General features: G+C 37.2%; 1 protein-coding gene across 1 annotated transcript in view; it reads left to right on the forward strand.

Moving 5' to 3' along the window:
- The first annotated feature begins 4,151 nt into the window (after positions 1–4,151).
- Positions 4,152–15,465, forward strand: part of LOC139735363 (cryptochrome-1-like) — a 41,851-nt gene continuing 30,537 nt past the window's right edge. Inside the window, exon 1 of the mRNA XM_071646115.1 lies at positions 4,152–5,170. Within this exon, the coding sequence (XP_071502216.1) occupies positions 4,986–5,170 (185 nt within the window). The 5' untranslated portion in view covers positions 4,152–4,985. The remainder of the gene's footprint in view (positions 5,171–15,465) is intronic.

The raw sequence follows: 15,465 nt of genomic DNA on the forward strand, positions 1-15,465 counted from the left end.
AATGAAGGTAGAAGAAAAGTTTTTAGCTCAAGTTGATGAGTGTGAATTCCTCTACAATGTATATTCTGCTTGGCAGGTGATAGCTTTTTCTTGTGGAATTTAAAGGGACTAATTTAACTCGGCGCACGCACAGAAAATCTGAGCCTTTTTGAGTTTGCCGACCTTTTGACAGAGTTTAAGCTGAATGACCCCCCTTGATATTTTGATGAGTGAAAGGGCACGTCTTACTTTATTTTGACATGCGATATGAAAGACGCCATTTGTATGAGTTATCTTACAGAATTTTTTTAAAGTTTGATTTTTAACACACATCCCTGTGGGGAAATATTTATGGGTGTGAGCCCTATAATCACTGAAACAAATCAAAGCGAAATTCCCTTCGTTCGAGCGTGCACGTACTCTTGAAAATCTCATTAAATTCAGTGTACAGAATAGGGATTCACTCAGGAACACATGCACGCACACGCTCAAACGCAAAGTGCGGAAACACACCATCACACAAGCACAAGCACATGATACACACAAAATGCATCATCTCTCTGGAGCTCCTTCTCAGCATAACGCTGTGCAACAGCTGAGTTTTGACTGGAAACCACACCGTCATAACAACCGCAAACTGTTATCACTGCTTGTGCTGTGCGATGTGGTAATCGACAATAATGTGTTTCAGCAGAATAATTAGGGGCGAAAGAGGGGATGGAGGAAGAGAATGATAGTAAGGGGAAAGAGATACGTCAATCGAGCAGAAGTTTCTTTAAAATTAAGTGGAGAAAGTTATGACATTAAAAAAGGTTCACTAGCTTCTATCCAGCGCGCGGGTAAGAGTTCCTTTTCTTCCTTCTCAACTGAAGGAACCCGGAAGTGGAATCAGAAATTATAAACGCACCCCACCCCCCTTGAAAAAAGCTGGTGACGCCCCTGACAGATTTGGTGTGCGAGGTAGTTTGGGCATGGAGCTAAGTAGCTCCATGGTTTGGGCAGGGAGGTGAGACACCTCCCTGGTTTGGGTGAGGATATCCCCCATTACGTCTGTATAATGGTATACGTATAAGAAATCATATATAAATATCACGCAGTAATCATTCCAATGTTATTACAATTAACTCCAAAATAACTTATATACAGTATTTTCTATTCCATTTCATCTATTTCATTAAAAAATGCATTTGCAAAATAGACAATTAAATACACACAATTACATAAAATCAATATACAACATTATCATCATACTGCGTGTGAACTGAAATACATTAGATATGACCTTTCCAACAAATACAGAATCAAAATTTATAGAAATATACGGCTGAAAATCTGAGTTTGTAGTTTGTAGTCTCCTCATAAACAATAACTATAATGACTATTGATTTTGCTGCACTAACGAGACTATAATATGCAACTTGCCTTAAAAACTTCCATCTCTTCCACCCCACCCCTTTCGTCCTCCATCCCCCTTGGCTCTCTTTCTCTCTCTCTCTCTCTCTCTCTTTTTTAGCGTCTTATAGGTGTGATAAAAATCAATAAAGACAAAGAATGCTACAGGAGCATTTATTTATTTATTTATTTTTTACTTTCGGCATTCATGTCTTCATCGACTGTCCGTAAGAATAGATGGATTGATAAAGATATAATTATTATAAAACAGTGGCCGGTGTTTGGGGATGAACCTAACTTTGAGGATCCGTTGTGGTCTTGCGGCCCAATACTATACTTGGACTAATATATATATAGCTGGTTTAATTTCCAGATCATCTAACACCAATACGGCTAAACCCGTTTGGTGTATTGTCAACTTGGTCTAAGGTACTACACTGTCAACTTGGTCTAATGACCATTTTAGTCTCATCATCATTTCGTTCAATGCCCATTTTAGCTAATCAAAGTTCGTCCACTGATTAAAGAATGATCTAATGTCCACCTTGTCTAAATGTAATTTTCCCCCATTCCGTCTAATGTTTTTGGTCTATACAGGCCTGGTGTCAGTTCGTATGATACTTACTTATATATATAATAGTCTATTTTACAATTAGGTTATCATAATTATGAACAGTTCGTCTAATTCCTGTTTGGTCTAACATGTCTAATGGCCATTTTGTCTGTATTTCACAATGTCTAATGTTGACTTGGTCTATTTTCATTTCGTCTAATTCCGACAGGTCTAATTTCCATTTGGTCTTCAAGCCAATTCATCTAATTGCCATTTTGTCCAAACACTGTTTTGATTAATTATCACATCGCATGGTATAATACGGTGCAGATTCGTGCAGAGTGCAAGTCCTGATATAGACGACATAGATCATTGTCCCTAGTCTACTAGTATTATCTTAAACATGTAAACATATTTTTGCAACATAAAAGATAAACTATCGTATGTATGCGCGTTCCGGTGAGAGTATCGTGCGGCGGCACCATTGCAGGATGGTACAAAAGTCGGTCTGACATAAACCTATGAAACTTGTATAGCTTTATTTTCTATTGCACGATGACGATTGTCATTATACCGCTATATCATGAACAATGAATATCTCAAACATGTTGTGCCATTCATCATCGTTTTAGAATCACTAACTTTTTGGCTTTTTTTTCGCGGATGAGAAAAAGAATGCAAATAATGATAAATAAATTATAGTCTCCGGGTGTACAATTTTCTCCAAAACGATCATTCTAAGTCTCCATTTGGTAATTTCGTTTGTTACCTGTCAACACTATATTACAATATCAATACCAGGTTAGCCGTGATGGTAACCGACAAACAATCAGATTAGACCAAGTTAACATCAGACAAGACCCAGTGTGCATTATAGCATATTCTTGTACATTAGACCAGGGAGGTTCCCACCTCCCTGATTAGACTAAGTGGCCCAACTATAGTAACTAAACTAAATGAAGCTTTTCAGAGTGATTTTAGACGAAGTGATGCATTGCCTATGTGAATAATCAAAGTGGGTGGAGCCCAAGTGCGTTATTGACGAAATGGTGATTAGACAAAATGGGTATTAGACTAAATGGGCATTTATAGACGAATTGAATAGTAGACAAACAGGTGATTAGACGAACTGATAGATAGCCTAAGTGGTGATAAACCAATTGGATGGTATAGACGAAATGTGGGCATAAGCTAACTTTTAAATTTAATTACGTCAATCTCAATTACGTATAATGGCTACGAGACAAACTGGTTGTAGAAGAAACAGAATTAGACCATATGTGGGATAAGGCCAAATGGGACATGGGCATTTGGCAAAGTGGGATTAGACATTGCAGCTCCATGATTAGACCATGTAGCTGTCAAGTACGATAGTAGTTCCATTATTAGACGAATTGGCAATTTCCAGATCGGGACGTCTTTCAATAATGGAGGTCCGTGGTTCTAATCTGTTTGCGACAACTGTCGTGAACATGGTCAAGGCTCCTGTTTGCATATTCCTTCAAAATGGAGGAGTCAGACGGTGGACCCATGCCTTGCTCCTAAACATCTTGATTTTTTTCTCGGCGAATGCATAAAATGAGGCTGCCGATTCCGATCCCCAAATCCTCATTCGTAGAAATCGCACACCATGGGAAGTTGACTTTCTCATATTAATTCTCCTTCGCGAGTGGACATCCTATGGTCACGCCCATAGACCTACGGTGAGGAATCATTCATACACCTTCCATCGAAATTTATTCAAGACACTTCATAAAAAGACACATTATCTTTCCTTGATCTCTAACCTTTACTCTTCTCCTTCTCGCCCCTGCTGAACACGTATCACACACAGCACAGTGTAACCATCTTTACCTTTCCAAAAAATTGAATCTCAGACATTATTCTAACGGAAGTGTGGGAGGATAAACCATTATGATCATTCCTCAAATAATAATGATTTACTTCTGTTATCATATAACTGACTTTAGGTCCCCTCCCAACTCCCCGTCGTTCATACCTTACACCCTTTTGTCACAAAATATTTTCTGCTACTCGATACTGTTTGTTCTCTTTGATGCCACCATACCATGTAAAATGCAACGTGACTTCATTAGTATGCAATTTTTGCGGACCAATGGCAAGCATGCCCTTTTCAGTTTTTCTGGGTCACGTTGCTTTTCATGCTGGCTCCGCGGTTGGTCGCCAGCAGCCTGATGGCCATGCGATGGTGGGTTGATTTGTGTTGCTTTGCTTTGACGGTCGACATTGCGCAGACAGTAACTATGTAATGATAACCGTATGGAATAGTTCTTATAACATTCAACGCTGTATTGTAATGCGATTACTATTGCCGTCTACGAAGAGGAGCTCTGTACGCCATTCGCCATACCAGTGCATATTCTACCGCTCATCACTCGCCATTTTCCACAAATTGTGAGATCTGTTTGTGAATCTTTTCGTAATCTCTTAGCGGTTAATTCACCGAGGAAGAAACGACATGACAGCTGGAGTTTGGTGACTGAAGCATATTGTTCTAGTGGTTGAAGGAACCAGTTATTTTCTGGGCTGTCGTCTGGTTTCTACAGTGTGATGTCGACATCGGTGGAATCTCTTCGTTACATCTTCATGATGCTGTGTGTCGAGAATTTCGACAAAATTCGTGCCGGTTGATCGGTTGTTCTCGTGAGGACATATTATTAACAGATCAGGAGAGAGATTTACTACTAATATTGACTTCTGTAGACTAGGGTCTACACAAGTTTTAGACTTTCTAGTCTAAACCCATCACCTCCAGTTGTCTGAACTGAGAGGCGTTTCCAGAGAGATCTAGCGACTACATGCTCAAAAAGCCTGTAGTTTACGTGTAGAGCCCTGTGGAGCCCAAGGTCACGCTGACCCTACTGAATCACTCTAGCTCTTGTTGCTACTTGGAAAGACACAAAACCAATAAACCTAGTAGAACTTATAATTGTGACATTTTGTTTTCATTCTGCTATTCTATTACAAAAAGGGGACTCAATTCTAGATTCCTTGGGATCTAGATTAACCTTTCGTTATCGCCAGTAAAGTACGCCTTGCAATGCCAAAGCGTAAGCGGTCTTCGGAAAAGCGTGGTTGCCTCGTTCACTGGTTTCGCAAAGGTCTTCGATTACATGATAATCCAGCTCTGAAGGAAGGCATTAAAGGCGCAAATGGATTCAGATGTATCTACATTCTTGATCCCTGGTTTGCTGGCTCATGTAGCAAAGGGGTCAATAGATGGAGGTGAGAACACAGTAAAACTGTAAAGTAAAACAGGTAGACTAGAAATGCAGAGACTCCAACTCTCCCGTTTTCGACGGGAGATCTCCCGCAGAACACCCATTTTTGCAAAATCTCCCGTTCTCCCGCTTGAGATTTCATTTCTCCCGCCCTGGCTCTTTGTCTCCCGTTGGAAAGGATTTCTTACTTATTTCTATCGTATTTTGAAGAAAATAAGCCTTAAATAGCACTAGAGAGCATCTGGAACCCTACATGTAGGAACTTTGCGCTCCGCACCCATCAACTTGGAGTCTCCCGTTTGCTAGGGGTTGCTAGGGGAGAATCTCCAGATCAGAAGGTGCTTTGGGTTGGAGTCTCTGGAAATGATCTTGAACATTTTACATAATTTGCCCTTTCGGTGCCAGTAAGTCAAATGTGCCCAAATTTCACACACGTACAGTAAATTACAGGTGTACCTTCACCTCATGTACATGTGGTCAAGAAATGAATGTGGCGCACAGAGCAGAGGGTTAAAAAAAAAGGATAAATTGAGAGGGACAGTTGGTATGTAGAATATAGCATGGCATCATGCATGCGATAGGCTATGATGTGTCCACACTTGCTGCGTGATGGTCATTTTATGCTGCATGCATGTGTTTTTATTAATATCAAAACAGAGATGGAAGTGGTAGGACATACAATGTGTCAGATGGAGTCATTTATGCAGAGTCAGAGAAGAATGATAGTGGTCAAAATGTTGGTGATAGTCATTGAGCGCGATAGGACATGATCTTGATTATCATGGGAATTTGCTTTATTCACATCTATTTGCTGCCTTGTAATTATGTTGTAGTTATGGATATACACCGTACTTTGCTGATCAACTTGGGAAAAAAAAACAGCAGTATCGACAGATTATTGGTGGAATGGATGTCTGTCAAAGGGCAAGTCCAAGATAAGGTCCCCTCAGAAGGCAAAATTTCATCTTTGCTCAATATTGACATGTTTGGTATCATTTTGAAGCTTATGAGTTGAAGTTTTGATTTCCATGGAGGAAAAAATGATATTATATAAGTTTATGCAAATTTCAAGGGCTTCATTTGCATAAATGTGAAACACAGCGTTACGTATGGGACATTTATAAAAATTCATATTAATTCAAAGGAAAGCAAATGATATGTAATTAATATGTGGACATAAGAAGTTCATCAAATAGTTTAACTTGGTATAAAAATTTAGGGATTATGCAAATGATTATGCAAATTAGCTCGTGTCCTATCATGAGATGTCCCATACGTAACAAATTGAGGTCATTTTTTTAGGTTTTTTCTGAAATTGCTAAGGATATTTTAATGCCCTTTTGGAAAGTTCTAATTTATTGTTTAGAGAAATTAAATACCATAGAAAAAAGAAAAAACAGTAAAAGAAATATATTCTATTAGGCATTGAAATAATGTTACGTATGGGACAAATGCGTTACGTATGGGACATCCTCATACATATTGCATGTAAATGCATGTAGCTAGCTGGGAAGGTCTCTCAGTACACAAATGGTAAATCATCCTGAAGAAAGCATCCCAGCATTGTAGCTACTTTTTGAGTTTTAGACACTTGAAACAATGCATGTACTTGACTGAACAATTTTCAGAAAGGGGGAGGGGAAAATGGCAAAATACAAAATCAGCATTAAAGGGATGGTATAGTTTTTGTAGAAATGGGGATTCAGTTTTCAACGTTTAATGAGATGATTGGAAACCAATTATATGAATTACTAAAGAGCATACAATCCTAAGACTAGAGGAATTCAAAGTTTATGTGATGGAGATCCAATTTGAAATGGTTGTGATATATACAAAAAAATATATAAAGTAAAATAATTCTTTTTTATTGCAAGTGATACACAAATTGTTCTTATTCAGTTTCAATAGTAGCCACGACAAAATTCATGGGTATACATACTGAGGTGTGACTCGAATCAATGACCTGACTGCTAGACAGACATCATATATCTACTCGATCACAGGGGTTCCACGCAGCAGGTATTGCTTATTTATCAAAATTAATATTTCTTGTGTCAAGTCATTTTTTATTGAAACTAAATGGCAAACTGCCCTTCATCAATGGAAGTAAACACTTTAAACTATTCAATTTTTCAGTAGTAACTATCCTGATAAAAATAGGGCATACATACTCAGGTTGATCATAAAAAATATGATTAAATATGATTATGATGGTAAATATATGGGGAATATTGTTCCCTTGTCAATCTGGAACAGCATTCGAGTAATTTCAACTGATTCTACCTCAGTGATTATGCAAAAATTTGTTTATGGGTATTTTGCAAAATCATTATGCAAAATACCCATATAAACTGGTTCTCCACACACTAAACGAATGGGGGACAAAGGGCATGCATACTCAGGTTGGTCATAGAATATAAAAATATGATTGAATATGATTATGATGGTGAATATTCGGGGAATAATGTTTCCTTGACAATCTGGATCAGTATTTGAGTAGTTTCAACTGGTTTTACTACAATAATTATGCAAAATACCCATAAACATGGTTCTTCACACACTAAATGAATGGGGGACAAACTGTCCCATACGTAACTGTCCCATACGTAACACGTCATGTCTGTCTTTAATTAGAACCTGTAATTAGAGCTTTTTGCCTAATGACATGAAACTTACCTGTGATAATCTTGAGTGTTGTGACTTTCATCACAGTGAGTTACAAGTTGTAGAATGAAATACTTTCAGAGAGTTTTGAGGTTGAAAAAAATGTTCAAAAAAACAAAAGTTTTCTGGTCCCATACGTAACGGCACATATTTTCTCTTCTAGAATATAATTGTCAAGGTCATTTTTCTCAATTTTTTACATGTTTATACTTCTCCTAGATATCAATCACCATGATGAAGTTCCATATGATCAAAGGCCATTAACACTATTTTTCAGGTCATAAAAGTCTCTGAATGTCCCATACGTAACGCGCGCATTATCTTGGACTTGCCCCAATTCAGATACAACAATGCAGTGAAAATTAAAGTGCAAATTAATGGAAAGTGCTGCATGTTTAAGAGGTCATGATGGAAAGTGGACTTTTCCATGTACAGATATCGCTATACGTACATCTGAAAAATACTGCAGACCAACTTGGTGTACATCTGTGCTGCCTGTTTGCTGTCACTTCTGTGTTGCAAGTTTAAAAGTCCTTTTGCCATTCTTACAAACTACAACATGTAGATGCATGTATTCCTAAAAGGATTCTTGTATCGAGTATGTTTTTGAGGAGTACAGTTGTAGGTCCTACAGTCGGAATACAAAATCGTCACATTCTTTTGACCCAGATGCTATTTTCCCATGATGTACAGTAATTTCCCTACACATGTAACTTGGTATACAATGATAATACTATATTCTTCAAGAACCGAGGTGATGCTGAGGGGCATATAAATTCTGTATACTTAATAGGTATTATCAAGGTAAATCAAAGTATAATTTGCTATAATCTTACATACTACATAGATTGCAAGTATGCCTGACTCAGTCAACAAAACAAAAGAGCAATTTTTTATTTAGCAAGACTTCCTTTTGTAGATCAGCAAGGTTAAAGCATGGCAGTACCAGTAGTTGGTGTTTGAATTAGTTTTGAACCTTAAGTGGTTTCTACAAGTAAGATTTTGTTTGGTGCATAGACTGGAGTACTGATAAGTGGATGGTATTTTTTTATACAAAAGAAGTAAAATATAACAAAGTATACATCAGTATACTGTATATTTCACTATATCACAGCCCCATATTCAAGCTAAAAAGATTACTAGCAATGTACAAAAGTCCTTTGTGGTTGATGTTAATGTGAAATGATTATTTTTAGGGTTTTATTTTTCTTGTTTTTAGTTTTGGGAAAATAGGTTTTCCTTCCAGGTAGATTTCCACCCCTAAAGGACTAGTTTGTAAAAAAAGGAAAAAATAGTGTAGAGTCCTGCAATAATTATCATTTCTCTATTTTGCTGAAGTTTTCACTGGTCTGTCACAGTAGCATTGCCAGTCTGATTATCTAGAATAATATTGTTCCAACATTTTGTATTACAGTAGAAAACAAAATGCCTGTGTTTGGCTACATTCCAATGTGCCATCATGAAGTATACATGGTTTCATCATTTGTGATCTTACAATGTATGTAGACTAGAGGCTAAGCTTATTGAATTTCCTATCATAAATGACCTTGCTAGTATTTTTAAAACTGTATACATGGGTACTGTGACACAAGCATGATACATTATAGTGGAAAGGAAAGGGGTTATTTTGTACTGGCATTGGATTAGATGGAGTAATGCTGGCATGAAAGGGAGGTAGGGAGAGTGGAAAGAATAAATGCAGATTTGCATACAAGTTATAGTGGTTTGTTCCATATCTGCCTACTGGTCCTCCCTGATCTCCTGAACACCATTTCCAGTCTTTCTTCATTTCCTTTTACTCATAGCACCCAAGCTTCATAAAAATCTGAAGTCACTATTGTTGCTCAGAAATTAATGATTTCTGGTGTAGTTTTCTTTTTTCTTTTGTCCTCAGTGTCTAGTGCTAAGAATAGCTGACACATGTCATTAGAGTATGATCATCACATTGATAATTTGTCATCAAACAATCCCTCCAATTTGTTCTCAAAATAGACTAACATACAATTTGTACACTGTAATTGGTCTGCTGCTCTGCAGAACTTCCTTTTATTATGTTAACGTGCAGTTCTATCCATGGTGATGAGGTATTAGCCTTCATTCTGCATAACAGGAATTTGTAGGGGATAAAGTACAGGGGCATTTATGGCAGACATGGCCGAACCCCTGTCACTGTGATCTGCCAGAAACATACATATTGTACAACAATAATTCAATGGTGGCATGAAAAAATAAAGCCATCAATCTGTAAAATAATTGTACAATATGTATACATGTACTTGGGTCCACATACTTTTTCATTGTTTTTAAGAAGTGACTTGATGGGAAAAAAAGAACACTTTAGAAATCCCTCTTGTGTTTTATACATGTTTTAATACAAATTTCTCAAAATCATGAAAAAAAAAGAAGAAGAAAGGGTAGAGCCATGAAGAAGTCTAGTAACTAAATGCCATCCAGAGTCTTGAAGAAGTCTAGTAACCAAATGCCTTTAGAGCCTAGTGCTGGTGCAGGAACAACACCTTGTGACTGTGTAGTAAAGCATGAAGCCATCTTCATTACTATTACTAATAGTGAATCTTCCACCATTTTGCACTAGACCAAGGCTGACATCCAACCATTTGCACCTACATCACATCATTATCATTGATTTATTTTTATACATTGATTTATTACTGCCGGCCTGAGGTATATGTACACTAAGAGTACACCCATTGTTTCCTAACATTTGTTTTTCAATGTAAATGGCAATGTAATGTATAGCATGGTTTATGGAAAAGTGCAGGGGTGAGATCACCCGTTTTGTGTCTTCAAGCTGTGAGCTATCACCTTTTATATTTCTGTGCTGAAAGTGTCCATGTGTATTCTGAATTGCACACATGGTTCTCCCTCAGCTTGATGTCCTTAACAGAGGGACAGAAATAGCTGAAAGTCTTCCTGCAGACCGATGTGTGCATGAAGTGAATTACAGTTGGACTGAGAGTTACCATTTCTGAATAGCGTATGTGGTAATGGTACATTGTATCTGTGTGCGTTTGATCATGACACCATGGCATGCAATGCCAGGAGATGTTGTTGCAAGCAAAATGCACTGTACTTTTAGCACTCACTACTGTGCCCACATCATCTGCATCAGGGAGGTGGACCTCCCTGTCAGCATGCACCAACTGGAAAATACAACGGATACTTTCATACACATTGGACTGTCTGCTGGAGCTAGGGAACAGCTGACTTGGTGGCAGAGAGATGACCCATGTACATGTACAATGTACTTGCATGGATTGATAACAGCTGTACCCACAGTGTTGTTCTGGATGATACATTTGTATGCAGCAGTGTACAGTGACAACTCCTTGATGTTGCCAAGGAGTTTCAAGAGCTGGAGTTCCAACTTACTATAATTACTCGAACAGCTGTCAGTTTTCTGTGGATGTGCAAAAGAATTCTACAGGTGCACTTGTGCCTAAATTGATATTTCATGTTTAAAAGCGCCATCTCTTCCAGAGCAATCTGAAGATTTGTACTTCCCGACATTTGCCTGTTTGTACATTTTATTGCTTTTGAGGTATCGGCTTGGCTGTATCAATAGTATTGGCCACAATGTAGTTGTAAAATTTATTTGACATCATTATTGGATTCTGGCATTTAGCATAGTGTTTACAACTGGATGCATGCAGGGTCCAACAATACAACTTACAAGTGATGTGTTGTGATCAGAGTTTCCACCCAGGAAAGGATTGTGCAATATTGTCACTTTTTGAAGTTTGGAGAAAATATAGGGGAAAAAAAGCATTTGTGATAATAATATGGGTATGAGAATATGTATCTGGTACTAAAATAGCAAAAACAAAGTCCTTGCCTAGTGATGTCCTTTCTTCATGGCAATTCACATTGTCATCTTGCAGCATGCGATCTGTAGTATAAGAACAGATTTGACTTCTGAAAATATCACTCAAAGATTTCCTCTTCATTTCTTTACTGCAATCTGAGGCATGATGAGGAAACGATTCGTGGGTGTCACTGTGCAAGGAAAAGGGAAGTTTTTGCTCATGAAAATATTTTGTAGTGAAAAATCCTGCAGACAAAATTCTTTTTCCTTTCCAGAAATCACTCTTGCTTTATTTGGTAACATTTCAGTGATGAAAGTAACGCTGTACACATTTATTTTGTCTTTTTTTAACATCTCAAGTTTTTACATAATACAGTATGTGCAAATGAAATTACATCATAGGGGAGTGGTCATGCTGATGATTCTGGGGTGTGCCAGGAAAAGAAACATTATGGTTTATGAAAATACTGTATAGTTAAAAAATCTTGCAGACACAATCATTTTTGTTTTTAAATTTCCAGATATCACTCAATTGCTTTATTTGGTAACATTTCATTGATGACAATAATGTTGTACACGTTTATTTTTTTACCGATCAATGTTCAGTTTGTGTTACAGTTTATTCACCTTATACAGTTTATTCACCTTATACAGTTTATTCACCTTATACAGTTACTGTGATGAAAATGGTTAGAAATCTTATTTATTATACTTTAAAAAAAAAAACACTCCCACGGTGACTATTTGGTATTCTCTTGTGAGTGTTTACTTAATGCAGTGTGTGCAGATAGAAACACATTGAGGGATGGTCTTGCTTATTGCTGATGATTCCTGGGTGTGCAGGGAAAAGAAAGATTCTGGTTTATAAGAAAATATTTTGAAGTGAAAAATCTGCAGACACACCTCTTTCTAACTTTATAGAAATCACTCCTGCTTCTTTTGGTAACATTTCATTGATGAAAACAATGACAATGTAGGCTTTACACGTTTATTTCATTATCTCAGTTTGTTTATTTACCTTATACATGTGATGAGAATGTTTAATGGAATACTTTTGTTTTGCTAGGGATGTCACTCCCAATATAATTATCACAAATTTACATGTGGGGGAAAAAAAAATCCCTTGAGAGTGTTTACAGAAAGTACGTGCAGATCAAAATACATGTACCTCGGCCGGGAGGCGGGGAGTGGTCTTGCCACAGATGTTGGCAGTGAGCCAAGTCAAAGTAAACAGTCTGTGTACTCAGACCCTAGAACAAGGAGGTATGAGAGAACTTGCCTAGACTAACTGCTTTTGCAGAATGGACTGTTTGAGTGCATTTTGACATACATAGTCGGTCGGTCTGTTGAAATGGAATGTGTCATGCTAACTGATAAAACTGACAACTCCTGTGTTTGAATGTGGCTTACAACAATAGCATGGCAATGTTGTTGTTGGTTTCTTTTTGTGAGGAGAAATCAGAAACACAACAGTACAGTGTAGTTATGGCATTTTTGGAAGTATTGTCCAATGTACAACTATAAATGTACACATGTATGTTGTACACTTGTAGGCCTATACAATGTATAGGCCTACAAATGTATATTATACCATAGTACATAATGACATGCATGCACATTTCATGCTTGTTGCACCTAAATCAGTGGGTCCTTTGTACATAACAGTAAAAGCATGAGATACATTGTACAAGCATGTACATTAAATTTATTCATCATGTGTGCTTGCATTTAAGTTTACTGTGACAGGGAAATAATGGGAGTGCAAGGAGAGGGGACATTTTAGTTTGTGAAAATATTCTGGCATGAAAATATTTGTTTTGAAATTATGCAGATTTTATTCATGATGAATCTAACTGACAATATCAATGGAATCCAGGAATGCATATCTTTCTAATTTATTTTGTTGGATTAAATCAAAATTGAATGAGATGACTTAAGTGTTTACCGGTATTTGAACATTTATAGACAGACCCTTTTAACATTTCAATGTACTGTAAAAGTGAAAATGTTCACAGTGTGGAAATTTGCAAGCATTTCACGCAACCAGAAGCTATCGCGAAAAAAAGCACAAGAATATTTTTGTACACTATGATCCAGTTGTTTTGTGTCTGGATTCTGCGGAATTAAAAACATTCAAAATTAATCTAAGTACCCTGCTGGGTGCGAAAAATTTGTCACTCAAAAATATTCACTTTTACATTATGATGGTGGTTGTTATCACTGAATGCTTCATCTTGCAAAATTTCATGAAGAAAATGTAATACTGAAAGCTCACTAGGCCTATGTGTTTATTTTCATTATGCTGTGATAAGAATGTGTACAGTGGAAAATTCTGCTGCCAAGATATTTATAGAATACCACTGCCAACTGACTATCACTCTTTCATCTCTGTGAGAGTGTTTACACACAGTACATAAAGATAAAAATATGTACATGATGGGGAGTGGTCTAGTTGGAGATGTTGGCAGTGAGCCAAGCCAGATTCCAACCTGTGCCCTGTTTGGGTGAAATGGCGTGAACATAGTCTGTGTGCTCAGACCCAAGATAAATTGCTGTAGCAGTGATAATTTTGAGTGCATTTTGACATTGGCAGTATGCATTGTACGGATCAGGTGAACTGTGAAGCATACAGCTGTATATGAATGCTACAGTATTGTAAAAGTGATCATGAATGCTATTCACTCATGTTGCTTTTGCTCTTTACAGTACCATTTAACTTGAATTTGATATTGCATGTGTGTGATACGGAATCCTACATTTGTTGAGACTGAGAGGTTATGAAAGGGTGTCTTTAATGATTATTTTTTGTGTGTGCATGTTATTTGATGTGATGCATAGGATATGTTGGACATGATTTCCTTTGAGCAATCCATGATCATTAGTCAAGCTCATCGAGCTTGCTACAAAATGTACATTACAAGTCATTATTGGTGTGACTTATGAGAAGCAACAAGGTCTATGTGCACAAAAATCATATTGATTGTTTGCTTTTTATAGGGCCTACTGTATCTACCACATGTGTATTAAAAGGGAATTAAAAAGCAAAGAATCTTGAAAATGATCTCTTCTTTGATTACCATCCCGGGTAACACTTTTTAAGAAAAAAAAAATTATCATTATTCATGGTTAACAAAGGTCTCGTAGTTAACAAGGATGAACTGGCATTAGGATTGTTATCACTAATCGCTATCAAAAATTTTGCCACCATGACAGCAGTGTGAAATTGCATCCTATAGTATAAACACAGGTGCTCTACATTGGGCTGTATGCAAGCTCGAGCAATTGCTTAAATCCATTATATTATACATTTAGAACCTCATGCTTGTGTTAAACACTTTTGCTTGCCCCTACACAAGCAAACGTTGCCCTTACAACAATCACGGAGCATTTAAAAGCAAAAGCTCAAGTTCATTTTACAGAGCTTGAAAAAAGCGATTAAGTAATTGCTAGCAAGAATACATGTAAGCAAAAGGTCCATTATCATTATGCATACATTTTTAAGCAAATGCTCTGTCTCAAAGCCATCACTTGTGGGCAGCAAGCAATTGCTTATTTAATGGATTCAAGCAAAAGACTAGCACAAGCAATTGCTACTTTTCTATACATTCATTTGTACGGCCCAATGCTGCAACCCCAGGGTATGATGGTACCCCCAGTCACTGCATGCGGAGTCATGGGTTGCAGATCTTCTAGTATGAATTAGTTGAATTTAAACTACATTGTACAAGTATGCTCAAAGAGTAATGTCAGTGAAGTTTTTAAAAAGCTCAAAGGACTGAATTTTTACTGAAATAAGTGTTACTCCATATTTC

Source organism: Diadema antillarum, unplaced genomic scaffold (assembly GCF_040938485.1).
Source record: "Diadema antillarum isolate AM-2024a unplaced genomic scaffold, OU_Dant_1.0 seq00000570_RagTag, whole genome shotgun sequence".
In the NCBI taxonomy this organism is placed as follows: domain Eukaryota; kingdom Metazoa; phylum Echinodermata; class Echinoidea; order Diadematoida; family Diadematidae; genus Diadema; species Diadema antillarum.